The sequence below is a fragment of the Phoca vitulina genome, unplaced genomic scaffold, assembly GCF_004348235.1.
Source record: "Phoca vitulina isolate PV1807 unplaced genomic scaffold, GSC_HSeal_1.0 scaffold58, whole genome shotgun sequence".
Classification (NCBI taxonomy): Eukaryota; Metazoa; Chordata; class Mammalia; order Carnivora; family Phocidae; genus Phoca; species Phoca vitulina.
This window is the reverse complement of record NW_022589761.1, coordinates 8,517,837-8,545,464: the sequence shown is the minus strand read 5'-3', so window position 1 is coordinate 8,545,464 and position 27,628 is coordinate 8,517,837. Positions and strand designations below refer to the sequence as shown.

At 55.8% G+C, this 27,628-nt stretch overlaps 2 protein-coding genes across 3 annotated transcripts; one reads left to right on the top strand and one right to left on the bottom strand.

Moving 5' to 3' along the window:
• Window positions 1-54: 54 nt before the first annotated feature.
• Window positions 55-23,738, bottom strand: EIF3K (eukaryotic translation initiation factor 3 subunit K). 2 transcript variants are annotated; one of them, XM_032390451.1, is made up of 8 exons: window positions 23,657-23,738; window positions 9,861-9,959; window positions 8,106-8,226; window positions 6,579-6,653; window positions 4,198-4,264; window positions 4,017-4,094; window positions 1,842-1,967; window positions 55-121 (listed from the first exon to the last, which is right to left on the bottom strand). In XM_032390451.1, exons 3-8 carry the CDS (start codon window positions 8,121-8,123, stop codon window positions 90-92), a joined length of 396 nt encoding a protein of 131 aa, XP_032246342.1. In that variant the 5' UTR covers window positions 8,124-8,226; window positions 9,861-9,959; window positions 23,657-23,738; the 3' UTR covers window positions 55-89. The 2 variants fall into 2 exon arrangements, with proteins under 2 accessions (XP_032246342.1, XP_032246341.1); XM_032390450.1 differs by lacking the exon at window positions 23,657-23,738 and adding an exon at window positions 10,853-11,022.
• MAP4K1 (mitogen-activated protein kinase kinase kinase kinase 1) lies at window positions 12,098-27,567 on the top strand. Its single transcript, XM_032390452.1, has 31 exons — window positions 12,098-12,334; window positions 12,505-12,562; window positions 12,678-12,768; window positions 13,488-13,552; window positions 15,059-15,114; window positions 15,204-15,251; window positions 15,437-15,479; window positions 15,576-15,648; window positions 16,046-16,177; window positions 16,575-16,637; window positions 16,733-16,814; window positions 17,253-17,369; window positions 17,607-17,685; window positions 18,225-18,283; window positions 18,362-18,405; window positions 18,486-18,530; window positions 19,229-19,271; window positions 19,719-19,881; window positions 19,980-20,062; window positions 20,394-20,478; window positions 21,461-21,537; window positions 21,627-21,687; window positions 22,483-22,591; window positions 22,676-22,734; window positions 22,946-23,049; window positions 23,607-23,781; window positions 24,052-24,114; window positions 24,312-24,401; window positions 24,485-24,555; window positions 25,225-25,280; window positions 27,391-27,567. Exons 1-31 carry the CDS (start codon window positions 12,236-12,238, stop codon window positions 27,458-27,460), a joined length of 2,463 nt encoding a protein of 820 aa, XP_032246343.1. The 5' UTR covers window positions 12,098-12,235; the 3' UTR covers window positions 27,461-27,567.
• The last annotated feature ends 61 nt before the right edge of the window (window positions 27,568-27,628 follow it).

Genomic DNA, 27,628 nt, shown 5'->3' with positions numbered 1-27,628 from the left:
CCCTGGTGGGCGAGGGGCAGAGGCAGGAAGCCAATGAGCGGGAGACAACAGGAGTTAAGTCAACAACTCTTTATTCAACGCCTGCCGAGTTACTGGGAGGAGGCCATGATGCTGGACACACCTGTTGAGAACGGAAGACGGGAGCAGGTCAACAGGGCAAGAATGTGAGACCAACCTCCAGCCACCAGCTATGGCACCCACAATTCTTTAGGGGGCGCAGATCACAAACCCCTTCTGGGCCCTGGTCACCTTCACAAAGACAGTTTGGTGGGTTGTTTTTTTTTTTTAAGTAATCTCTGTGCCCAACATGGGGCTTGAACTCACGACCCCAAGAATAAGAGTCGCACTCTCTACGGACTGAGTCAGCCAGGCGCCCCACAAACGCAGTAGGGGGCGGTAGTTAAGAATCTCCACACCCGAGCAAGGAGACCTGCATCCGGTACCAGGTGGGTGACCTCAGGCAAGTTCGTTAACACCAGCTTCCCCACCTGCACGAAGCATTGACCTGACATGCTCAGAACAATGCTCGGCACCAAGAGCTCCTGGTTCTTCTCACTGCCGCCACAGCAACATTTTCTGTGTGCTGTCTGCAAGACACGCTGAGCGCCAGCCTTGCACCTCCTCGCCGGAGAGCCCTTTACTGCAGCGACTTTTCACCCAGAACCCGAACACAGGGGGCACCTCTCACTTAGAGTGAGGGTCCACAGGCCCCATGCGCCAAGATGAGGGCCCACTGAGTCCTGATCCTCAGTTCAGCACCAAATGAGCTAGTCTGTAGCGAGAAACCACGCTGTACCAAGACACACCTTTAAAACCCCAGAATCAGGGCGCCTGGGTGGCTCAGTTGGTTAAGCGACTGCCTTCGGCTCAGGTCATGATCCTGGAGTCCCTGGATCGAGTCCCACATCGGGCTCCCTGCTCGGCAGGAAGCCTGCTTCTCCCTCTGACCCTCCCCCGTCTCATGTGCTCTCTCTCTCTCATTCTCTCTGTCTCAAATAAATAAATAAAATCTTTAAAAAAAAAATAAAAATAAAAAAAAAAAATAAAACCCCAGAATCAGACTCAAGGGATGGGGTGGGGGGGGGAGGAGACCCAGGGCGCAAGGGAGCAGCCGATCCCTGGGTTCTGACTCACTCTCCGACACACGCACGGTGCGGTGAGGGCCTGACCACACAGCTGTTCTGCTCCCTTCACCGAGGGGCCAGGGGGGCTGCAGTCAGTTAGCGTGCGTGCAACAGTGCCGAGCACGGCCCACGCGGCTCTTTGCTCCGCTCCGTGCTCTACACGGCCGTCTCACTCTGCCCTCACTCCTCCACGTACGTATTAGGATACTGTCCACTTACAGTAACGGCCCCTACCGTACGGGGCTCACGTGAGGACCAAACCACCTGCTAAGCTCAGGAACTACACAGTAATTGTCATAATGAGTGCTGCCGGGATCCCCACTTTTTGGATGAGAAAACTGAGGCAGAGAGGTAAAATCACTTGCCCTGAGTGGCAGAGCTAAGAAACCGAGACCCGAGATCCCCGTCCCACTAGCCGAGTCCAGAACCCGCACTTTCTGGCGTTCCTGTGTTTCTTCGGATGCCAGGGCCGAGGCGCCATCCCCAAGGACAGACTGCCAACAGGCCGGAGCCCCCGGGAGTCCCAGGGAGGAAGCCCCCCCCACCATTCCTCCCTGAGCAGGCAGCCCCATGAGAGAAGTCAGTGGACTCCAACAGATGCAAAGATCCTGGCCCTGAACCAGACCACAGCTACCCAAGTCCTTTGGGGCCCCAGCCCCGGTCTGTCGAGGGGCAGCTCCTCAGACCCATAGTCTGCAGCCTCAGGCCAGCACTCACTGTCGAAGTCGATCTTCTCCACGATGTTCTTGGGCTTGATGCTCTCCTCCTGGCTACAGATGAAGATCTGGCCCGACTCATCAGCGCTCCAGCCGTACTTGCTCATCCACACCTTTAGCTGACTGTCTGCAGGTGACACGGGCCATGCAGGGGCTCAGTCACCCGCTCCCCCAGGACCGCAGCCAAAGGCCAGGGCGCTCTCCCGACCCAACTGCCTCAGCGGCCACCGTATCTCCTGCAGCCGCACTTGCTTGCGTTTCTACGGTTCATTCTCCAAACGGCAGCCAGAGGGAGCCTGTCAGCTTTCCCACCCTTACATCACAGGGCCTCTGTCTCCCCTTCTTTCATTTCTACCCCTTTTCTCTCCCAGAGCAAATCTCAGTTTCCAACAACAGTGGTGTGCTTCCTTCCCTGCTTTTCCGCAGAACTTTGAAATGGTTTTAAAATTATGTCCTCACTATCACGAACCATAAGCCCAGAGCCTCAGCTGGGAATTTCTTTGCAGGCTGTTTTGGCTCTTAAAAAACCTGCCAGGGAGGACGTACGGCCAGAAAATGTCCTGCTACTTGAAGTAATTCTTTTGTGGGACTATTAGCAATGTGATAAATTCATCCGCTTCTCTTTGGATTCAACTCTAAGAGTTGTTTGATCCCTTTTTGACTTAATCTCACTTTTAAATATACAAAACATCTACCTGATGTAAAGCACTCAGTGTAGCCCGACACAAAGTGTCCAATAAGTTGCCTTCTGCTACACACACACAACCAGATCAAAAGGCAAAACTACCCAAATAAGGTACTCAGACAAGTCTCACCCCCAACCCACCGCTCTCCCTCCCTGTGCTCACCCCCCACCTCCCAAGGAGTAACCATTTTCCTTAGCTTTATTTTTCTTCCTGTTTCTTTTTGCAAAAAGGAGCCAATACACAAACATTTTTCTTTTCTTTCTCTCTCTCTTTCTGGAAAAATGTTTTATTTTTATTTATTTATTTATTTATTTTTATTCATTTGACAGAGAGAGACACAGCAAGAGAGGGAACACAAGCAGGGGGAGCGGGAGAGGGAGAAGCAGGCTTCCCGTGGAGCAGGGAGCCCAATGTGGGGCTTGATCCCAGGACCCTGGGATCATGACCTGAGCGGAAGGCAGACGCTTAACAACTGAGCCACCCAGGTGCCCCTTATTTATTTATTTTTAAGCATGGAGTCCAACGCAGGGCCTGAACTCATGACCCTGATATCAAGAACTAAGCTGAGATCAAGAGTGGAATGCTTAGGGCGCCTGGGTGGCTCAGTCGGTTAAGCATCTGCCTTCGGCTCAGGTCATGATCCCAGGGTCCTGGGATCGAGTCCCTCATTGGGCTCCCTGCTCGGCAGGGAGCCTCCTTCTCCCTCTCCTCCCTGCTCATGCTCTCATTATATCTCTCTCTCTCTCTCAAATAAATAATAAGTAATATCTAAAAAGAAAAAAAAAAAGTCAGACACTTAATTGACTGAGCCACCCAGGTGCCCCTGGAAGGATCTTTTAAAAAACACAAATCTGATCATGTCCCTCCCTGCTCAGAACCCCCCTGTGGCTCCAGCTCACTCAGGACAAAGGACTATGTCCTCAGGAAGCCCCGTGGTATCTGAAGATGTCCCTCCCACCGCCACTTCTCTGCCCCTCGGCTCTGCCCCTCGCTCACTGTGCTCCCACCAGGTACCTTGGCTGCTCTGTGAACAAGACAGGCGCGCCCCTGCCTCAACACCCTCTGGTTTCCTCGGCCTTCAGTGCCTGTCTCCACTGAGGCACTATTCACCTCAGCCCGGTGAGCTGTCTTGTGTGAGTTCACGCTAGACTTGTACTTCTCATTTTGTTATCTAAGTTTTGCTACTGCCATAAGAAATCTGAGCCACTCTGTTTCCTTCACTGCTGAGTCCTCCAGGCCTCGAATAGTCTGGTACAGAAAAAGCATTCAAATAACTTACGCAGAATACAATAAACGAATACCATAGCATCTCCCCCAAGGAGGGGTATGTTTTATTTATGTTCCTTACTCCCTCAATAACGAGCAGGGCTGGACCTTCAACAACGACTTGCTGAAGCAGGGATGGGTCCATCTGAGGAGCTGGCCGAGGCCCACGGCCCCTGACCACCCCAACCTCCTCGACTGGCACCGGGAACCCAGAGAGGCCTTACCTGTCAGATCCCCGAGCATCTCGGCCAGCAGCCAGCGATCAATGTGCTGATAGGTGATGCCCACAACATGGCAGATAACTGCAGAGATGAGGAACGAAAATGGTAAAGGGCCACCCTCGGGACCTTGCTGCCACTCCCTACCCCGTCCCCCTGGGAAACCCAGGTACCGAGACGGACTTACATTTTCGGACAGAGTCTTCAAAGCCGGTTATACCTTCCAGGAGGTCCATGTTTTCATCCAGGGCTTGCTGTGAGGGCAATGATAACGTTCACAATAATGTAACTTCAAGAATATTATTGTTAATGAAATTAGCAACAGAAGCTACGACTTGGGCATCCACCTCACATGCCAACTTTCTTCTCTGTGCAACCCTATAACATAAGTCACTATTTTCTGCCCATTTTTGGAGATGAAAAAAGCAAGGCTCAGAGCAGCTGAGTGACTTGCCCCAAATCGCAGAGCTGGGGGTTGAACCAGGCAGGCAGAAACCACAGACCCAAAGAGGGAACAGAGACAGATTAGCTAACTACACTCACCCATCGGAGAAAAGGCCAAGTGTCCCATAAGACGTCCTCCCCCTCAGCCCTTCACTCCAGCCGCAGGGGCCTCCTTGCTGCTCCTCAGACACACCGTGCACCCGCCCACCTTAAGGTCTTTGAGCTGGCTGGTGCTGGGTCTCGAACTCTCCTTCCCCATGGCTGGCACCCCTACGCCCTTGAGGCTTCTGTCCAAAAGTCACCTTCCCGGCAAGGGCTCCTTCCAACATTAGTGCGGGAAATGAGGAACCCCCAAGGACAATGCAGAGGATGTACAGGACAGTAACTGTCCTGGGAGCCCAACGATAAAAGGATTTGAGGGAGCAGTGCACGGCCCCCATCAGAGGTGGGTTTCATCATGCGTGCATGTAGACGGGCACACGTATACATGTGGGAGACCGGGGCGGTAGAAGGCTGGTCACAAAAGCCTGAATGGAACGAACACAGCAGCTTCAAGTGAGCAGGGAGAGGAGGAGAAACTGAGCACAGGCAACCCTACCCACGAGCGGGGTAACCAAGGGCCCTGCTCCGCCTGACCCCGAGGGTTTCCCGGGGATGCGAGACTTTCCTCTCCATGGGGAACAGAGAAAGAGGGCAAGAGGCAGACATGGTGGGGCACGTGGAGGTTCGGGGAGAGTTCTCTCCTGCAGGCGAGAATGAACTACAGGGTGGACGTGGTCTCCGCTGACAAAAACAACCAGGGAAGGCCAGGCCCTGCTGCTACAAGAGGAGGGAGGAGCGCCGAGGGGGCGAGGGGCAAGGGGAACAGCACGCCAGCCGGGGGGGGGCGGCCTGAGATGGGAGGAGGGACGACTCCCCGACTGAAACAGAAAAGCGTTCAGTCGGCCGACAGCAGATGCCGAGGCTGAGGGCAGTCACGCGTGGGAGTTCTGCTTTGGCTGCTTCGGTCTTCCCACAAAACAAGGCGGAGGAGCTGAGTTGAGAAGAGGAGGGAAGGAGAGGGGGTGAGAAGGCGTGAAGAGCTGGGAGAGGGCGGTGAGCCCCTGGGCCAGGAGGGGATGCGCACTGCGGGGCTGATGGGCCTCCCTCCGGCCTCTCGCAGTGTCCGGTGCAGACTCCCGCTGACGGCAGAAGCATAACGGAGGGCCCGGGCTACTGGTCAGGCCTAAGCACGCCAGGCTGGAGCCCTCCCAGGGGTGAGCCGGGAAGCTGGGAGGAAGTGGTCGGAGGTGGGGGGTGGAAACGTCGGACACTGGCAGAGAAGGGAGCAATGCTGCTGAAGGTAGGGACTGGGGGGCAGCTCCCCAGTTTCCCGGGGCATCAGGGACATCTGCGATAACTGCTTTGGATCCCACCACCCGCACCTCACTCAGACCGATGAGACTCGGATGGCCTGAGTCAAGGATCAGTTTCGTTTTGTATTTTAAACTCCTCGAGGGTCCAATGTGCTGAGAGCTGATCTAGGGCATGACTGGGAGGGAGGGGCCGAGGTCACGTGGAGGACAAGAGATGGAGGCACCCCAAGGTCGGGGTGGTGGAAAGATCACTGGTCTGGCTTTGCAAGCAACTGAGAATGACAGAAGTAGCAGTGAGTGGCGGTGAACAGGAGCTTGGTTACTCACGAAAGGAGGCGAGGCCATCAGGGGCTGACACCAACAGAGTGGGGCAGGAAGTGCCAACACCCGGGCTTCAGGACTGAGGGGTTTTGTGGGGGAGAGATGGGCCTGGGGATGACGGTGAGGAGGACCCTCGGCAGAAGTGGAGGGTGTGGCTCCAGTTCGAGCAAGAAAGGAAAGGAGCATCCAGAGGATGGAGGACTTTGGCAGGAAGGTCAGACGTGGGTGCGTGCACACGTGCCCCGGCCTGGGGACACAAGGGACAACGTGGGAGTCCTGGCTCAGTGCGAGGATGATGAATCCATGCGGTCACCCACAAAGCCCTGAGCACGGGATCGCCCGCGGTTATGCAAGCAGACAGCAAATGTGCGTGGTTGTTCCTTTTAGCAGCCTGTCCCGCCTCGGCCCAGCGGCCCAGCCGCCCACCCTGGCCCTGGAGCCAAGTTACCCAGAAGGCCTGGAAGTGGCAGGTCTCCAGCAGGTCTCCGAGGTACAAAATCTGTCGGATTGGCCGTTCTTCTTGCTAAGAGGAGGAAGTGTTAAGGGAAAACAGCCCTGAGCCCACCTTCTGTTCACCGTAGCATGCTTAAGGCAACAGGTGATCCAGCAATGGAGACACGAAGCCAAAACCTGGCCTGTCCACACTCTGGGGTCGAGTCAACTCTTAGAGACCTCACGTGGAGATGCGACAAGACACGCTGGAAGGTGAAAAGGCAAGATGCAGACCAACATGCATAAGAGGCCACCATCTGGATGGGGGGCTGGTGTGTGTGCACGCACACATATGGGTGGGGACACACACACGTGTATGGGAACACACACACCTGTACTCAGGGTATCTCTGGAAAGGTACCTGAGAACAGCAAACAACCTGCCTCCTGGCAGGGGAGTGCGGTGCCTGTGGGACAGGGGAGGGAGGAGGCCGTCTTTTTCCACCATATGCTTTTTGTACTTTTAACAGCGTACCGTTTGCCTTTTTTTTTTTTTGAAAAGTCACCAGAACAGACCCCTGGGCAAGGTGGACAATCTCTCAGAAGGCAGGCACGCCCATGGACACACACAGGTTCAATGCGTAAGCCCCCATTTCTCAGCTCAGCTGCTGATGGGCAGGTTAAGTGTGACCCTCGGGACTGTGAGTGCCAGAAGCACGGATGGGGGGACTCTGCCAAGCTTGTCAAGTGATTCAAGGGCAGAGCGAGGCTCCCCTGGCCAAGTTGTGGACCTGTCACAAAAACGCAGGCCAGAAGAAAGCAAAGGGTGGGGGGGGAAGCCAGTTCATTTTCAGTCAACCTTTAGTCACGGACGGCCAGCGCGGTGCCACATATGGAAGACACAGAATGAAGTTCAGCTGATGCTCCAGCTCTTCATGGCTCCTGCCTCTTGCCTGGTGGCCTTCACTCAGCTACAACCCTCAGTGGGAATCCTTCTAAAGCCTAAATCTACCCAACTCACTCTGCGGTTTAAGCCTTCTATGGCTTCCCGGTGCCCTTCCGAGTCTGACCAGATTGCATTTTGAAATCTGTGGTGAGGCGGCACCAAACTTCCTCTACGACCTCTGAAAGAGCACTGACCTCTTCTTTCTCCTCTCTGGGCCTCCTTACATACTGTTCCCTCCACCCGGCTCACCCTTCCCTAACACTTCATTTAGCTCATCTTTCAGACGTTCCCTCCTCCAAGAAGCCCTCCCTAACATCCGGGCAGGGTCAGGTGCTTCCTCTGGCCTCTCTAAACCCTGAGCCTGGACGAGTGCAGGTGGTCCCTGACAGAGGACCTCTCTCCCCCACTGCATGGTGAGCTCAGGGAGGGCAGGGGCCAGGCCTGTCACAGCCACCCAAATGTCCCAACCGGCACCACGCCAAGCCCAGAGCAGGCGCTCGGAGTTTGTGGCTGAACTCACAGACCGATGCCCCGGGAATTCATCTACCTTGCCCCCAGCCCCTCCCCTGCACACCCCGCCTGGAAACTGGAAGGATACATGTGCCTGATCGATCATGCACTTGCACAGTGTGAAGTCTGTGTGGGGCAGGTTGGTGAGGGCCTTCAGCAGGATCTGGGCGGTGACTGTGGTTTGAAAGAAGGCTGGGTTGAACTGGTACCTGAGAAGGGGAACAAGAGACAGAGCCATAGTGGCTTCTTCAGCTCCCTGGGCCTCATGAGAGGCCCAGTGCTGTGGCCCAGAGTTCAGGAGTTGGACATGCCTGGGCTCCAATCACAGCACTCTGGCTCTGTGACCTTAACCTCCCTGACCTACTTTCCTATTCTGCAGACGGGGACAGTTAATCCTCCCAACCACCCTGTAAGCCAGACACTGTTGAGTGGTTCACAAAGAGGGGCGCCTGGGTGGCTCAGTCGTTGGGTGTCTGCCTTCGGCTCAGGTCATGATCCCAGGGTCCTGGGATTGAGCCCCACATCGGGCTCCCTGCTCGGCGGGAAGCCTGCTTCTCCCTCTCCCACTCCCCCTGCTTGTGTTCCCTCTCTCGCTGTGTCTCTGTCTGTCAAATAAATAAATCTTTTTTTTTTTTTTAAGATTTTATTTATTTGAGAGAGAAAGAGAATGAGAGAGAGCACATGAGAGGGATTAGGATCAGAGGGAGAAACAGACTCCCTGCCGAGCAGGGAGCCCGATGCGGGACTCGATCCAGGGACTCCAGGATCATGACCTGAGCCGAAGGCAGTCGCTTAACCAACTGAGCCACCCAGGCGCCCATAAATAAATAAAATCTTAAAAAAAAAAAAAGTGGTTCACAAATAAATAAATACGTAAGTATAGTCTGGAGCAGTGGTCGAGGCTCTGGAGGCAGACTGCTTGGGTTCCAACTTCCCTCATAAGTGACCTTGGACTACCTCTTTGAAATTCTCTGTGCCCCACTCCCCTCCCTCGAAAGAAGGGACAATAACAATCCTATGTACTTCACAAAGACAATACAGCATCCGAGTTAATACACACAAAGCTTACAGCACAGTAGCTACCGCATGAGCGCTAAGCAGCAATTACCCCACTAACAATCTAAACAACCCCACAAATACGAGTGTTACCTCCATTTTACAGACATCAAAACTGAGACAACATTTAAAAATTACACAACTGACAGCGTGTTAATACAGCACTGTGGGGATAGAATGCAGAGGTCCATCAGCGGGAGGACGGGTCATTTAGACAGTCTTGCACAGGGAAGCACTACACAAGAAGGACAACAAATTGCAGCCGCAGGAAAAATGGATCGATCTCACAAACCCGGTGCTAAGTGGAAGATGCCAGATGCAGAGAAGCTCATGCTGTAAGACTACATTTGTGTCAAGTTCAACACAGGCAAACCTGAGCCAAGCTCATCAGGATGCATGCGTGTGTGGTAAACTCACATAAAACCAGACCATGAGAGCATAAAAGCGGTTACTAGGGTGGGGGTGAGGTGGCCAGCACAAAGCATACGAAGCAAAGGGCCTGGGGCCCTGATAACACACAATTTTGTAATAAGCCTGGTGTTTACGTGGGTTTTCACTTGTACTTATTTAGCTATGTTTCTCTGTTTTGTACCAACCTATACGTGTAACGTGTGATTAATTTTTAAAAACCATCTCTCCTCCTGTGCCAACTCCCTTGGCTTCCTAGCCTTGCACACCAGGAGAAGCCACATCCGGAAGACCACCCCCAACTCCGGCCTCACCCAATGTTAAGAATGGCCCCCTGCTGGCTGCTGGCCCAGAGGTGGGGATGGAGGCAGACACTCACAGCTTCAGGACGGCCAGGTTGGCTTCCAGATCATAGGCATTCTCCTTGGCCTGCGTCTCCACATACCGCTCCAGGGTGGCAAGATTCTCAGGATTGTACCTACAGAAGAATCAGGACGGGTGAGCAGAGAGGAAAGAGGAGCTGAGGCCAGTCACTTTGTGGGGGTGGGGGGAGAAGGGCGCTGTAACCTGCTCCTCCTTCCCTTCCTTCCTTTCCTCCAACTCTGCCATTACTCTTGAATCAGCTCTGTAACCTCTAATAACACTTACCCACATTACAGACCTAAGCCAAAGCTCTGAACCCCATCAGAGCCCTGGGTCTTTTCTAGGATGTCCCCCCCCCCCCCCCCGCAACACCTCTCAGCCAATCAGTCATTGCAACCTGTACACCTGGCCTCCTGGACATCTTGGCCCCTCACCCCCTCCTCCCCTCTCCAGATCCCCACCCTGGTTTAGCCCCATCCTCTCCTGCTTAGTTTCCCCCATCCCAGCCCTGATTACTTCTGGCTATCACTGCCTATTGTCCGGTTTGTCTGGACTCTGAACTGGGAACTCCATGGAAGCATGGCCTGGGGCTGTCTTGGTCACCTCTGGTGCCCAGCACTGCCCAGAGCGAAGAGAGTAGATTTCAGTGACGTGTGCTGAATGAACGGCATTAGAGGAAAAGAAAACAGAGATGAAGAGGCACTGACACACACTGTGCGAGGCTGAGGAGCGGAGTCACAGGAAACTGAGGGGCTGTGAAAGGGAAAGCTGAGGAGCAGAGAGGAAGACCTAAAGCAATTAAAAAGCGGGAGCACTGCGAGGTAGGCAGGGCTGTCTCCCGCCCGCGGGCCCCTGCAGTGCCGTTTCCTTCAACACGGCCTCCTCCAGGACGAGTAGGAAAGCCTACTCCCGGGCCAGTCCAGGAGCCGGACCACCCCTTGCGGTCTCTAGAAAAACCCCTCCACCACGCCGCTTGGCCGGAAACGCTCCCTCCGACCGGGCTCAGACCTGTCGATACCCTTGAGCAACTTGCCCACGTTCGCTCTCATCTGCTCAAACATTGCCATGACGAATGTCGCCTCCCACGCCGGGGCCGGAGGTGAAGAGCCACCCGGTAGGGAGTCCCCGAGGACCGGAAGAGGAAGAGGTAGTGGAAACGGAAACTACGTCGTTGTCTTCTCCGCGCCGCTGGCGGCGGCTGCCACGTGACTTTCTTCCCGGCGGGCGAAGTTGGCGCGTGCGCATACGCTCCCCACGAGCTGGACCAACAGCGTGAGAAAAGGCTTGATCTAGTCCAGTACGCAGGCGCCGTCTCGGGGCGAGGAGGCGGGGCGAAGCTTTTCCCGGGCCTCCCGCACCGCGTTCTAGCCCCCTGGGACGTGCGCGCGAACTCCCCGGCTGGGAGACGGCTCTCTACCGGTGCACGCGCGTTGTGTTGCGCGCGGTCGTGAACTAACAAAACTGTGCTGGGGTGCGCGCAGTATCCCTTAACTTGAGCCTTGACCAGATTCCCTAGGGAAGTGCTCTTTGACGTCCCCCTTGCCCCAGGCCTCGGCCTCTGAAGCAGGATCCCGAGCTCTGGGGTCCAGAACCTCGTCCCCACCGTCCGCCCCAACTCCAGCGGTAGGAACCCGTAAAGCTGTGGTGCTCTGCTCGGCAGGGGCGGGCTGGGCCGAAGGGCTCCTGGACCCTGCCGGCTGGCGCTCAGGCCCCTTTAGGCTCCAGTCTTGCGGGAGAAGGCGAGTGCCCTTCTGCACACTAGGCGTGAATGCACAAGCATGTGTCATATACGTGGAGGTACGTGCTCTGGGCGCGTCCACGTGTGTGCACACGGGTATCCAGGCACGTGTACGTCTACTGGTCTGCGCACAGTGGGTTCATAGGTGGGCACCGCTCAGTGTGTATGTGTACCCCAGGGAACAGGCATGTACAGTGCGTGACCACTCCTGTGCTGGCCTACCATCTCCATCTCCGGATGGTGGCCAAACCCTCAAGCACTCAGCAGAGTTTCAACTGCGGTTTTTAGCCACCGCCCAGAACGCGGGAGGGGAAGCCAGGGCACACCCCCCCCCCCCCCCCCCAGATCACAAGATAGTTTGCATCTGGTTTACATTCAGCCCTAGGCCCTGGAGGTGGGGCGGGGGGTCCCCTGGGTCCCAAGGCAAGCTGCCCCTCACAGGCTCTCAGGGCCCAGGGGACAGGGGGTGGAGCCCGCTGCACAGCCCTGTGCTGGGGCAGGAAGCGAGAGTGGGGAGGGGGGAGGCCACAGCCGGTGGAGGCAAGGCAAGGCGGGTGCAGGGCGCAGGACGTGTGGGGAGGGAGGGAGGTGCCACACTCGAGCCCTGAGGCCCTGCTGGCCCCTGGGCACAGGCCCAGCTCCAGCCCCCAGGGATGGACCTCGTGGACCCCGACATCTTTAATAGGGACCCCCGGGATCACTATGACCTGCTGCAGCGGCTGGGTGGAGGAACCTACGGAGAAGTCTTCAAGGTGAGGACACCCCTCCTTCTCCATCACCCTCAGACCAGCGAGCCTTTGGGATGAGGCCCAAGAAGGGAAGGGGATGAGAGAGGATCCCAGTCCTTGGCTTTGGCTCAGGGATGCTGAGGAGGAACTCAGGCGAATGGAGCCTGCCTGACTGCCAACTTCCCCTTTACAAGGCTCGAGACAAAGTGACGGGGGACCTGGTGGCAGTGAAGATGGTGAAGATGGAGCCTGGTGAGGACACGGGAGCGCCTTCCCCACACCCCTACCCCTCCTCTTGGGACACGGGGATCGCCTCCCCCATACTCCCTCCCCGCAGCAGCCTTTTCTTTCCTGTTCCTCCTCACAGACGATGATGTTTCCACACTTCAGAAGGAAATCCTCATCTTGAAAACTTGCCGGCATGCCAACATCGTGGCCTACCACGGGAGTTACCTCTGGTGATGAGCCTCAAACCTGCCCTGGGACCATGCCCAGCCCCTAGCCCAGAACCCCCATTCCTGACCTCCAATCCTGGACCCCCATTTTAAACTGGGCCCCCCCAACTCGATCCCCAGTCTGAAGTCCCACTTTTCTGACCAGAGTGTTCTCTGATGTAATCTGCAGTTCAGGACTCCCATTTCTGAGCAGGGAATCCCCAAAAGCAATCCCTTCGTAGTAACCAAACCTGAAAGCAAGTCCCCTAAAACTAATCTTTTGTCATCCTGCCCTTCAGGTCCCCCAGTTCCATTCTCTGCTCCTCTCATTCCCTAAATCCCCGGACCCCTAAATTAAAATCCCAGATGCCCCAGTAATGACCTCTGTCCCCCCAGACCTGGCACCCTAGGCCCCTTTGTCCCCCCTGAACCTGACCAACTTGGGAGCTATCTGCCCTGTCTTCTGGGTTAGCGTAGATTAACAGAGTTAGGAGTCCTCCTGGGTTAAGAGTCCAAAGACCTGGGTTCGAGTCCAGTTGACCCTGAACATAGGTTTGCTCTCTGAGCCTCAACTTCCCCACCTGTAAAATGGAAGTGGGATGATCTCACTCTGGTGGGCAAGGGGAGGTGGATGACAGCTATTACCTTAAAGTTCTTATTGAGCTGGAACAAGACGGAGAGTGAGCTGGGGGTGTCCCATAAGTGATGACTTATTCCTGCTGTTATTACTACTCGAATTGTAGGCTTCAGAAGTTCTGGATATGCATGGAATTCTGTGGGGCTGGTTCTCTCCAGGACATCTACCAAGGTGAGAGGAAGGGCAAGGGGGATCCAGGGAGCACCCCCTCCTCCAACCCTCCTATCTCTCTGGGGTTGTGTCTTCTGGGACCGTCTTTCTGGTCCACATTTCCTGCAAGGAGCCCCGCTCTGGGCCCAGGCCTGGCCTGGTTGGTGTTGGTGCTGGGAATACTGTGGTGACCGAGTGGGCCCTGGGCCCTTGCCTCCAGCACTTGACGGTCCAGCCCCGATCTCTCGGCATGCACTCATCCCCTCCCATCTTCCTCTCTCTGCATTTTCTCACCAACGTGTCCGTTCAGGTGTTTGAGTATTTCTGCACTTTTGGCCCATAGCCGGGTCCACGTTTTCACTGACTGAGTGAATGAATTCCTGACTCTCTCTCTCTCTCAGCCTGCTTCTCACTCTTTTGGAAAATTTGAGGATGGGGATGGGGTGGGCCTCTGATCACCTCTCAATTTCTCATGGTCACCTCTGTCTTCGGCCTCCTCTCTGTCTCCGTGAACCCCAAGATCTCAAATGTCAGACAAAGAAGAAATTCCAGATTAAGTCACCAGGGGGGAAACTGAGGCCCTCAGAGAGGAAGTGGCTCACCCAGCCGGTCTACCAGACCTGGTCTCTGACCCCTTCTCTCTGTCTGTTGTCTCCCTATCGTTCTCTCTCCACCTCTGTGTCTCTCTCTTTTTCAGTTTGTCTTTCTTCGTGCTTTTGGGTCTCAGTTTGAATCTGTTCCCGTTTCTCTGTCTTTCTGTTTCTCTCTCATTATCTGTGTGTGTGCGTTGGTGTCCGTGTCCCTCTGCCTTTCCTCATTTTGCAAACTCCCATCACCCCCTGCTCAGAACACTCCCATGGCTTCCATTTCCCTCTGAAGAGAAGCCCGAGCTCCCCAGGGTGACCCCCACCTGCACCCAAGCTGCCAGACTTCACCTCCTACCCCTTTTCTCTCCCACCCCGACTCTGCTCCACCCACTTTGCTCTTTTCCGAACCCACCAGGCCCTCTCCGCTGCTGGGCCTTTGCACTAGCTCTTCTGTTCCCTTCCCAGCTGGACTGATCACATCTTCACCCTGACACTTTCTCAGAGTAGGATAGACTTCACTGACCACCCTGTAAAATGTCATACCCCTTCCCACACATATTTCCTGTTGTTCTTTCTTGCTTTAGTTTTCTTCTTGCTGTTTATTAGCATCTCAGGCGCTATGCTGTAGTTATCTTGTTTACCGTCTGTTGCCCCAGCTGGAATGTTCCCTCCACGAGGGCAGGGATCTCTGTCTCTTTTGTCCACAGCTGTCTCCCCGGTGCCCACCACAGTGCCTGGCACCCAGTGGACACAGAAATATCTGTTGAATGAATCTGTCTCTCTCTGGCCTCTGGTTCCCTGTGTTGGTCGCTGACTGTCCCTCCATCTCTCCCTCCCACTTGTCCCATCTGTTCCTCCCTCCCCATGTGGGTGGTGGCCAGGGTCTCCCGGGACCAGGTTTCCTGGTTCCCACCCAACGCTACTGGTGTGACCTTTGCAGTGACAGGCCCCCTGTCCGAGCTCCAGATTAGCTATGTCTGCAGGGAAGTGCTCCAGGTGAGGAGAGACCGGGTGGGCCTGGGTCGGGGCGGGGCCCTGCTCCAGCCCCTGGGCACTCACATGCCCCATGTCCACCCTTCTCCTAGGGACTTGCCTATCTGCACTCACAGAAGAAGATACACCGGGACATCAAGGTGGTCTAGGGGCAGAAAAGTGGCCTTGGTGGGGGGGGGGGGGGGCTGGAGCATAGAAGATAGAAGTGGTGTGTGGAGGACTCAGGGTGGTGTGGAGCTGTGGGGTTGGGAAGGGCCACGGGGTGGAGGCAGCATTGGGCTGGGGGGGTGTCTATGACAGCCTTAATTTCCCCCTCTCTCCCCAGGGAGCCAACATCCTCATCAATGACTCTGGGGAGGTCAAGCTGGGTGAGTGTGGTGGGTGGGGGTGGGGAGGGGACTGGCTGGGGGCCAAGGGAATAAGGCACCCCGGGTCACCATGTCTCTCTCTCTCTCTGCCTCCAGCTGACTTTGGTATCTCGGCCCAGATTGGGGCCACGCTGGCTCGACGCCTCTCTTTCATTGGGACGCCCTACTGGTGAGGGATGCCTGGTCGGGGTGCAGTGGGGGGCGGTGGCCATCCCCACCTGGATCACTAGGAATCTCCTTCCTGGCTCCTTTCCCTGCCTCTACCTTTCCCTGTTGAACATTCTGCTTACCGTTTGGCTCTCTCTTGAGTTTCCCTTTTGCCTAGGTCTCTTTCTGTTGATGTTTCTTCTGATCGCTCTGTCTCTGTCTCTGTCTCGACCTCCCTGTGTCTGTCTTTATTCCGGTCTCTCTCTTCACCTTGCCGTTGCTCTCTGCATCTGGCTCTCTCGGTGCCCCATTCTCCTCTCTCTGTCTCTCTCCTGCCCCCCGCCCCCACGCCAAGGAGTCGCCCCCTTCCCCTCCTGGTGTCACCCCTGGCTCTCTGAGGGTCTCTGCCCCCCCCCCAGGATGGCTCCAGAAGTGGCGGCCGTGGCCCTGAAGGGGGGATACAATGAGCTGTGTGACATCTGGTCCCTGGGCATCACAGCCATCGAACTAGCCGAGCTGCAACCTCCGCTGTTTGACGTGCACCCTCTCAGGTAGGCAGGCCTGCCCAGTACCCCCCAGCCTTGACCCTGAGCACTGCCCCCCCACGCCTACAAGAGACACCCCTTCCTCAGTGCTCACTCTGAGACCTCCCCAAGGATCCTCTCAACCCAGAAAGCCTTTTCTTCAGCTGTCCACAGCGGGGAACCTCCAACGCAGGGGCTCCCTATCTGGAGGCTCCCATCTTAGTTGCTGTAGCTCTGTCATGTGACAGACAGAGTCCCCCGGAAGTGGCATCCCAGCGCATTGTAAAACCTAAACCCCATTCTGGTTCTGTCCCTTGTTTTGCTCTCTGCTGACCTCAGTGCTGTTGGGGACCCCTCGAGCCATGAGGTCTGACCCCCCCCCCACTGGGAGTCTGAACACCACGTTCTCTCCTTACTCTTCTAGAGTTCTCTTCCTCATGACAAAGAGTGGCTACCAGCCCCCCAGGCTAAAAGAAAAAGGCAAATGGTAGGACAGGGCGAGGGAGAGGGGAGCCAGGATTGAGGGTCTGATAGGAGAGTTTCTGGTCTCCTCACCCCAGAACTTGGCTTCTTCCTCCCAAGGTCGGCTGCCTTCCACAACTTTGTCAAAGTCACCCTCACTAAGAACCCCAAGAAACGACCTGGTGCCACCAAGATGCTCAGTGTAAACGTCCCCTCGCTTCCCTGAAGAGCCCTTCCCAAACTCTCAACCCCAGAATTCCCCAGGACCTCCCCAAGATCCTCCAAATTGTACCCCAGACTTTTTGCCAAGATACCCTGAGTTGTTAAAACTCACAAATTTCCCAGGGTCTCCAGACCCATTCCTGGGTTTACTCTGGAATTCCAGGGGAAGCCCGGTCCCCTCTAAGACACCTCTGGAATTCTCCATTTGCCCCTGCTGGGAATTCTAGATTCTTCTAATCCCTTCCAACCCCTTAAAATCCCCCAGTCTCAGTTCCCCAGGGTTCCCTGCCTTCTCCTTAGGTTGGCACCTTCCCACTAGATTCCCTTAGACGGGTTCTCAGGCCCCTGTCCCAGCCTCTCCCCCACACCAGTGAACCCCTCCAGGGGATGTCCGCTGACCCCCTCCTCCCCTCTCTAGCATCAGCTGGTGTCCCAGCCCAGGCTAAATAGAGGCCTGATCCTGGATCTTCTTGACAAACTGAGGAATCCAGGGAAGGGGGTCCCTGTGGTCGAGATTGAAGATGAGGAGCCTGAGGTGAGGGCACCCTGGCCCACAAAGTGATGGAAGCTCCCAGACTTTGCTCAGGCTGTACCCCCTGCCGGGAGCCCTTTCCTGCTGCCTCTCTTCAAAGGAAAAAGGGGAGGGGGGCGGTGGGGCTTGGCACAGGGCTGGGGGCACAGAGGGGTATGGGAGAGCCCGAGGCTCCCAGCTGGGCCCACAGGGTGGGAGGGGTGCCAGAGGGCTGTGGCCCTGAGCTGCCCCTCTGCCCAGGTGCCCCCTGCTGTCCCCCGGCGGATCCGGTCCACCCACCGATCCAGCTCCCTAGGGATCCCAGATGCCGACTGCTGTCGTGAGTAGAGAATCCTTAAGCTTGGGGATCCCTGACCCCATAATAGATCCGAGACCCACTCCACACACACCCCCCACCCCCGTGATTCTGCCAGAGACCCTCAGCACCATCTGATCTCGTGATCGACCCTCAGAGACCCTCGTCACTATCTGGCCCTGCAAGAGACTCCAGAAAACCTCATCACCGCCTGACCTACAAAATGACTACAGAGACCCCCCCACTTCTCTGACCTGCAAACAGACCCCATGAGACTTCCCATAACACCAGGACCCCCAAAGAGACCTCCAAAATCTCTGTCACATCCCAATACCCAAATGGACCCTGAAAACAAACGCTCTATAACTTTGAGCCCCCACCTCCCTGGTCCCAAAACTTGACCCCGGCCCCCCAAGTGAGACCCTGGAAACCAAGACCCTTCCCCCTACGGGACAGCTCCAGTCCTAAGATCTTGACCCTGAACCCTCCCCGTTCAAATTCTCCTCTTTTCCCAGACCCATCTTCTCAGCTCACTGTGTTACTGTTCCCCCCCCCCCTTCCAGGGCGGCACATGGAGTTCCGGAAGCTCAGAGCAATGGAGTCCAGACCCATACCCCACACGGTGAGAGGTCTCCCCCTGCTCTCGCCCCGGACGCTTTCCCCTCCCCCTAGGCACCGCTGACCCTTTACCATCCCACAGGCCCACTTACAGCCCCCTGGAGACTTCAGGAGCAGCAGTCCTAGGTCAGGGACTCTCAGCATGGAGGGGAGGGGGCTGGGACATGTGGGGGAACCACCTGAGGGTCATGCCTGTCACTTCTCAGGAGGCAGCTGTCAGAGTCTGACGATGACTATGACGACGTGGACATGTAAGAGAGCCATGGCCCCCAGCCCCACCGGCCCTCACCCACCCTGCCTTCCTATGACCGCCATCTCCCTTCCATCCCGACCCCAACCTCAGCCCCTACTTGCCTTCCGCCACTCATCCCGGACCCTGACTAGACCCCGGCACCCCCCACTTTCCTTCCCCCCAACAAAGCCAACCCCCAACTCCACCCGGACCCCCCACCTCGTCCCCGCCCCCAGCTCCCAGATGTTGCTCAGACCCCCAGTCTTCCACTGCAGCCCAAACCCTCAGAGCCCAGCCTTCATCTGCATCTTCCCCCCTGGGAACTTGCCCCACACCAGACCCTTGGCCCAAGACCCCATGTCAGCCCCAACAGTCAGCCCAGCCCCCAGGCCTGTGTCCGCCTCACGCCACCACCCGTCCCTTCTGCACATCTGGCTGCCGTGCCCAGCCCCAAGCGAGAGCCTGCGCCCCCGGAGCTCGCGTGATCTGTGTCACTAGGTGACTGGAGATTCAGGCTGGATGCATCGTCCACACTCGATATCCAGCATCACTGTTGCCAGGATCATCATGGCTCTGAGGGCTTTAATCCTCAGCTCCAGCCCAGACCCAGTCACCCCTGGCCCTCTTGACCTCAGACCTCCAGTCCCAAACCACCCCATCTGCCCCGAGTCCTTGTTACGGACACCCCCGCCTACTCACCCCATCTTTGTGTTCCAGCCCCACCCCTGCAGAGGACACACCTCCTCCACTCCCTCCCAAGGTAAGTAAGACCCTGGGCCCGCTGGAGCTGGGGGCCGGGGGCCAGGAGGCCAGGGCCCTTAGACGCTGGGATACCGGGCACTCTAAGGCTGGAGTGTGGGACACCGGGTCCCTTGAAGTCTGGGAGACGGGATGATGAGCACTTTGGGATCTGGAAGCAGCATCCTTGAACCTAGGGTGGGATTCAAAGTATTTAGGCAGATGGGCACTGGTCCCGGAACCCCCAGCAGGAAGCGCTCCGGCATTAACCCTTTAGTTGCTGGAGTGCGTTGATGATGGGTGGGGGGTGGGAGGTCAGGGCTGATGCCGGGGTGGTAGTAGGACACTGTGAGGAGGGTCAGAGCCATAACCAACGTCAGTTCTGGTAGAGGCAGGGCTGGGATTGCAGGGTGCCCTCTCTCTGAGATCATCTAATGTACTTTCCCACACTCCTCCTCTGTCTCCATAGCCCAAGTTCCGTTCTCCATCAGATGAGGGGCCTGGGGGCACTGGGGACGAGGGACAGCTGAGCCCGGGGGTGCTGGTCCGGTGTGCCAGTGGGCCTCCCCCCCGAACCCCCCACCTCGGGCCTCCCCCGGCCACCCGCAGCCCCCACCTAACTGCCCATTCAGGTAACGGGGCAGGCTGGGGCAGGAGGTGGGTGGGGGTGTGGGTTGGGCAGGGGAGGGGGGGCCTTTGGGGGCTGATTTTTCCCCCCACCCTGTCTCAGAACCCTCACTCTGGAACCCAACCCCCCGGGAGCCTGATCAGCCCCCATTGTTACCCCCCAAGAAGGACAAGATGAAGAGAAAGGTGAGCCCGGCCGTGCTCCCCAGATGGGGCTGGGATGCCTGGGGGTGGGATGGGTAGAGTGATGATGATGAGAGGTGACATTTGGTGACCCGTGCCTCTGGGCCGGAGGCTGAGCTCATGTCTTTGTGTGGTATCAGCCTTCACAGATGCTGGTAGAAATCACAGAGATAGGCGTTATCCCCCATTTCACAGATGGGGAAACAGAGGCAGAGAGGTGATAAACCTCTGAGGAGGCAGAGTGCTGGCACTCTTGGGTCTTAACCACTGCACCTTCCTGTCCCCTCCTTCCTTCTACTGGATCCGCTGCTCTGCCCCCCCGTGGCCTGCCTAGGGATGTGCCCTTCTCGTGAAGTTGTTCAATGGCTGCCCCCTCCGGATCCACAGCACAGCTGCCTGGACACACCCCTCCACCAAGGGTGGGCCCTCAGCGTGTCTCAGAGAGCAGGGCGGGGTGGGGAGGGTCCCTAATGCAGATACAGAGGTGGGAACGGGGGAGGGGCAGAGCTGAGGCAGGACCAGAGCCCAGGGTTACAGTTGGGGTTTGGGGATCAAAGATGGGTAGAGTGAAGATGGATTTGAGGGGAAGAACTAGGAAAATAAGAGTTTGGGGGTCAGGAATGTCAGGTATAACAGAAAAGTCCGAGTTTGGCATAGATGGGGGACAGTTGGACCCCATTAACCTCAGTGAGAGGTTAATGGTAGGCTGGGATCAGAATTTTGGGGTTTGGGAGTTTTGGGGATGGGAATGCAGAAGGGGAAGAGTTTGGGGATGAAAGATGTAGAGACAAGGTCAGTGGGGGGTAAATGTTAAAGAAACAGCATTAGGGGCGCCTGGCTCGCTCCCTCGGTGGAGCGTGTGACCCTTGATCTCAGGGTTGTAAATTCGAGCCCCATGTTGGGTGTAGAGATTACTCAAAAATAAAATCTTAAAAAAAATTACTAAAACTTATTTAAAAAAAAAACAGCATTAGAATTTGAGGGGGACACCCTGGACAGAAAAAGCCACATTTCAGAGGGCCCGAGTTTGAGGATCAGTGTTGAAACAAGATTAGCATTTGGGGACCAGAACTGGGAAGACAGAAGGACAGAACTTAGAAGGCTATTTGGGGAAGCATGGACTAATGTTGGGGTCAAGAATGAGGGGGCAGGGTCAGGATTTGCAGGATTTGTGGGCCCAAGCATGAGGGTAGGTGAGAATGAGATCAGCTCAGGGGACTGGGTTAGGGTTTGAGTTCACATTTGGGGAAACAGAGGCTGGGAGAGTCAGTATGGGAGTAAGAGAGAATGGAGGGTCAGGGCAGGGGGACAGACTACCAGTGTTTGGGGTCAGACATGTGGGGGTCTGGGAGGCCCAACAGGATGAGGTAGGTCCCAGTGTCCTTGTGTCTGTCCCCACAGACCAGCACCTGCTTCTGGGGGCAGAGGAAGGCATTTTCATCTTGAACCGGAATGATCAGGAGGCTACGCTGGAGATGGTGAGCACAGGGCCTGAGGGCCAAGGGCAGGGGGATGGAGTTGGGGGTTGCTGGGGTCTTATGGGAGCCATCTCCCCCGTTCTCTGCAGCTCTTTCCCAGCCGGACTACCTGGGTGTACTCCATCAACAATGTCCTCATGTCTCTCTCAGGTCTGGCTGTGGGTTGGGTGGGAGGAGGGGGTTCAGAAGTTAAGGGGTTGAGAGTCAGGGGGTTGGGAGGTAGATGGGCACAGCTGGAAAAAAACAAAACCAAACAAACGTACGCTCCCTCTTCACAGAGCCTGCAGTTAAAATCCCAGCCACTTTTTCACTGGGGAACTTGCTCCTTGAGCCTCAGTTTCCCTATCTGTAAAATGGGGTTCACAATAGTCCCACCTCCAGTCAGTTTTGAGGTGAGGTCTCCAGGAAGTCTTTACATTTCCTTGATGTTTAGATGCCAAGTAGAACTTATTCCATGCTTTACTAAAATAGAGTGAGCGAGGAGTTATAGTTTACAATTTTGTGTTATTGTTTTATAAACATTTTGTGTGAAAGAATTTCTAATCTATGGGGAAAGGCCAAGCCAAATAGGCCGCATGAGTTAGTTAATAATCACATCTGTGACGACACGTTTTGGGAGAATTCTAGATCGGTTTCCTCTTCAACTTAATAATGTGTGTAACTTCCTCTGAATGGTGCAGTGTCCATAGGTTCTCATGTGGCTGCAAGTGCAGGAGGATAGGGAACATACTTATCTTACTCCTTGTTCACCAGAGCCCAGCACAGTGCCTGGCCCACAGTGGACACTTAAAATATGTCGAGTGAAAAAGGCATAAATAAAAGTGCTTGAGACTTGGAGCCTTGGGAGTTTCAAAGGGATGGGGCCAAGTGAAGGGACAGAGAAAGGTGGGAGTGTCTGGTGTCCTATAACTGCCTGCTTCCCCCCTACACACACACACACTGCAGGAAAGACCCCCCACCTGTATGCTCATAGCATCCTGGGCCTGCTGGAACGGAAGGAGACCAGAGCGGGAAGCCCCATCGCTCACATTAGCCCCCACCGGCTACTGGCCAGGTACCAGCTCCCAGTGGCACCGCGGACCCCTGGGATCCCCCCTTCCTGCCGTCCCTCCGCATTTACGCCTGCTTTCTTCTGCAGGAAGAACATGGTCTCCACCAAGATCCAGGACACCAAAGGGTGCCGAGCTTGCTGCGTGGGTGAGAGAGAATCCCAACGGGGCGGACCTGAAGGGGGGTGTGGGGCTGGGCCAGACGCGGGGCTTGGGCTGCATCTACCCGAGAGGGTTGCAGAGTTAAGGCAGGCTGTCCAGAGTCCGGGGAAATATGTGTGCCCTTTCGGCGGGGGGGGAGGGGGGACGGGGATGGGGAGAGAGGATTGGCCCTAACCCATCCCTACCCACCTCCACAGCGGAGGGTGCGAGCTCGGGGGGCCCGTTCCTGTGCGGGGCATTGGAGACGTCCGTGGTCCTGCTTCAGTGGTACCAGCCCATGAACAAGTTCCTGCTGGTCCGGGTAGGGGGCCTGCAGAGGCTGGGGACTCTGTGAGGTTCAATGGCTAGGGCCTTCCACTCGTTCTGCTTCTGCCGAGAGCTTGGTGGAAACCCCGCTTCCACCCGAGGCCCCGCCCACCTGCGGTAGGCGCCCGAGGCTCCCCCTCCGGAGGGCTTCCTGGTCCTTAAGCTCCGCCTCTCACGCAGCCTAATTATTTTTCAGGCCCTATGTCCCATCCCCCCGGGTCTCCAGGAGACCCCACTCAGATCCTTTGAGTCTAAGGAGACTTGGCTGCCTTTGAGGTTACTCCCCTCCGGGGGTCCTGCCTTTCTGTCATGAAGGCGGCACGACCCGAACAGAAGCCGCGCCAACTCTCAGGCCACATCTGTCCATTTCTAAAGAGGCATCACCTCACTCCTCTGGGCTCTCACCCCCTGAAGTTTCTAGACGGCATCCCTCCGAACCGAGGGCCCAGGAGATACTCGCGAAGCCCCCTGCGGGCTCTCCTCCCAGGCCCCGCCCTCCCAGGCCCCGCCCCACGCCTCCTCTGAGCCCGCCCCTCCCCGTGCGGCCCGCAGCAGGTGCTGTTCCCGCTACCGACGCCCCTTCCAGTGTTCGCGCTACTCACCGGGCCAGGCTCCGAGCTGCCCGCCGTCTGCATCGGCGTGAGCCCGGGGCAGCCGGCGAAGTCGGTGCTCTTCCACACCGTGCGCTTCGGCGCGCTCTCCTGCTGGCTGGGCGAGATGAGCACAGGTGAGGGCGGGCGGGCTCCCTGGGGGCGGGGCTGCTGGGAGGGGCGGGGCGGCGGGGCGGGGCTTTAGCCCTGAGGTGTGATTGGGAAAGGGGTTGAGCCTGGGGCGAGGGGAAGAAAGGTGGGTACAGGTACGACCGGTGAGACTGAGGACCCGGCCGGCCGCGGTGGTGGGCGGGGCTTAGCCTGCTGGTTTGGGAATGGAGAGGGTGCCCAGCGGAGGAAGGCAGAACCCGGCCGAATTGGTGTTTGAACCTCCTCCTGTCAAATAGAGCACAGGGGACCGGTACAGGTGACCCAAGTAGACGAAGACAAGGTGATGGTGTTGATGGACGGTAAGCACCCTCCTCCCTCTCTTTCCTCCACTGTTCCTGGATCTCCGCCTCGCGGACCCTGTGCTTCTCAGAAACGCTGAACCCCTACGGGCCTTGCCTGCCTCCTGCTTTGCTTCTCAATGAATTTATTGTCCAGTCCCTCAGCAGTCCCTCCTTCCAAGCCTCGCTCTTAAAACCCTCTCTCTACCCTCTTCTAGGGTCCCTGAAGCTGGTGACCCCGGAGGGAGCCCCAGTCCGGGGGCTTCGAACTCCGGAGATCCCCATGACTGAGGCGGTGGAAGCCGTGGGTAGGTGCAGGGATGGGAGGGCCCCCGGCTCGGAGTGGAGGCTCGGTGATACCCAAGGGTGACGGGCACTGCTTTCCTCCCAGCTATGGTCGGGGGTCGGCTGCAGGCCTTTTGGAAGCATGGAGTGCAGGTGTGGGCTCCAGGCTCAGACCAGGTAAGCGTCTCCGTCTGAACGCCCGCAACCCCGCCCCTCCCCCGTGGGTCTTCCAGTTCCTCAGATGGACCCGGAGGACTGAGTCAGGGTGTGGAGCCCTGACGAGAAGCTTCCCCCGTCTCAGGGCAGACACGTCCTCTTCTATACCCCAGGGTCTCTTGGGTCCAGAGCTCATTCCAGGCCACTGTGCGATCTTATGTAAGAGATTCTGCTTCCCTCTGAGCCTCAGTCTGCAGCTATAAAATGGGGGTCACTAGAGAAATATGTGGGTGGTTAAGAGTATGAACAGACTGCCTGGGTTGGAATTCGGCTGACTGACCTTAAGCAAATGACTTCACTTTCCCATGCCGTACTTTCCTCAGCTGGAAAATGGAGCGATAAATGGTCCTTAGCTCATAAAACACTATGTGTCAGATGTTGCCCCTCTATGTTTGTATTTTATTTAATCTCCTCGATCACGCATCAGGAAGGTCCTATGATTTCACAGGTTAGTAATCTGAGGCACAGAGAGGTAAAGTAACTTGGTTGGGTCACACAGCTGGTGAATGGTGGTAGCAAGAATGATTAGTTCCGGACCTAAGACTAGAGGTTCAGAGACACACCCCCCCGTTATCTTTAAGGGAGAGGGGAAGAATCTTCTAGATACTGACACACACACCTTTTCCCCAGCTGTTGCAGGAGCTGAGAGACCCCACCCTCACCTTCCGTCTGCTTGGCTCCCCCAGGTATGGACGCGGGGAAGGGGACACAGAACCTGGGAGGGGGGCTTCTGATGTGGAGAGGGGTCTTGAGATGTCTCCAGCCACCTCTATCTTTGGCCTGGACATTCTCTCTCCTGGTCTCCCTGCTTCTATCTCTGCCCCTTGTAGTCCATTCCCCACATGGGAGCCAAGGGGACATTTTTGGTTTTTAATTTTTATTTTCACTGTTTATTTTGGCATAACTTTAGGCTCAGAGAGAAGTTGCAAAAATAAATTTAAAAATTAATCTTAAATTCTTGTATCCCTTCATTCATCCAGGTTGCCCGGATGTTAAGTTTTTTGGTTGTTTTTTGGGGGTTTTTGTGTGTTTTGTTTTTACCACGTTTGTATATGTACACAATTGTTTCTATTTGGGTGTGAATTGTTTCCTAAATCAAAGCAAAGACCTACTCCTGCGGACCCCAGTGCAGCTGCCAAAATCAAGGAAATAGCACAAGACAACACTACCTTCTAACCCACACACCCATTCAAGTCTCACCAGTTGGGCCCAATGATACTTTTTTTTTTAAAGATTTTATTTGAGAGCGAGTGAACGAGAGAGCACGAGCAGGGTGAGGACCAGAGGGAGAAGCAGACTCCCCGCCGAGCAGGGAGCCCGACGTGGGGCTCGATCCCGAGACTCAGGGATCATGACCTGAGCCACCCAGGCGCCCCCCGATGATACTCTTTATAACCAAAAAATAATACTTTTTTTTTCTGGCCCAGGATGATGAGGAGTGCATGTAGGAGTCAGGTTTCTTTTGTCTTTAGCCTGGGACAATTCTTCAGGCTTTCTTTGTTTTTCAGGACCTTGATACTTTTGAAGAGTACAGGAAGGTTGTTTTCCAGAATGTCCTTCAGTTGGGTTTGAGGTTTCCAGGTTAAGCATTTTGAGCAGGAATACCACCGAAGTGATGGCATGTCCTTCTCCGTGCCTATCAGGAGGCACGTGTCACTTTGTCCCATTTCGGGTGATGTTATCTTTGAGCATTTGGGTAGGGTGGAGTCAGCCCAGTTTCTCTGCTCTAAAGTTACTTTTTGTATTATTATCTTTTGGGGGTGATTTGTTGAGTGTAAATATACTGTTTCTCATCAGACTTTCACCCACTGGTTTTAGCATCTATTGATGATTTCTGCGTGAATATATTATGAGGATAGTTACTAAATGGTTTCTGCCCTTAGTTGGTGTGCCGCTGTGGGGGGGGGGATCTGTCCCTTCTCCGCCGTGTGTGTGTGTGTGTGTGTGTGTGTGTGTGTGTGTGTGTGTATTTCAGCACAGCCTCACGGATTTCCATTTTACTCTTGGGGGTTATTCTATAATTATTTAATTTGAGGCACAAGAACTCCCACATTTAACCAGTGAGAGCCCCTTCAAGCATCTCTCATGACCTTTTGACATGCCAGAGAGGCCTTTTAAAATCTAAGTCCCATTGCGTCACTCCCCCCTCCCCCATTTAAAACTCCTGTGGCCTCAAGATAAATACCCAGTCCTGGCCACAGCCCACAAGACTTTTTGACTTCTGCAGCCAAGTCCTAAGCTCTCTCCCACCTCAAGGCCTTTGCCCAGGCTGTTCTCTGCCCAGAACACCCTTCCCTGACCTTTCACCAAGTTCCCTCCTGAGCCTTTTTGGGGCGTCATCTATTTTTTTTTTTTTTTTTAAGATTCTATTTATTTATTTGAGAGAGAAAGAGCAGTGGGGAGGGGCAGAGGGAGAAAGAGAAAGAGAGAAGCAGACTCCCCGCTGAACAGGAAGCCCGATGCGGGGCTCGATCCCAGGACCCGGAGATCATGACTGGATCCGAAGGAAGACGCTTAACCGACTGAGCCACCCAGGCGTCCCCTCCACCATCTATTCTTTGGGCCACCTTGGCCGACCCTTTGGGATAGGTTTCAATGCTGTTTTGCACTCCTGTAATTCACTGACTTCTGCTGGTCTCCCATTCTAGATTGGTCTCCTGTCCTCGAGGGCAGAGACCATGTCTGCTCATTGCTGCGATGGCCCAGTACTGTGCTGGAACAGCCTCTAGTAACTCCTTTGTGAATGAATGCATGAACAAATGAATGAATGAACTGACTTCTCTCCTCCTTCCCCAGGCCTGTGGTGGTGGAGACACGCCCAGCAGATGATCCTACTGCCCCCAGCAACCTCTACATCCAGGAATGAGTCCCCAGGGGGGTGGTGGGAACCAGTCCCTGCACCCCTGTCCCCAGCGGACACACATTAGTGGTCACGACATGCACTTGTCTCCCAATAAACATGACTCCAGCCTCTGCTGTCATCTTGTTCTTCCGAAGGGGAGAGGGGAGGGCAGAATTCCTGGATGCCCACCCC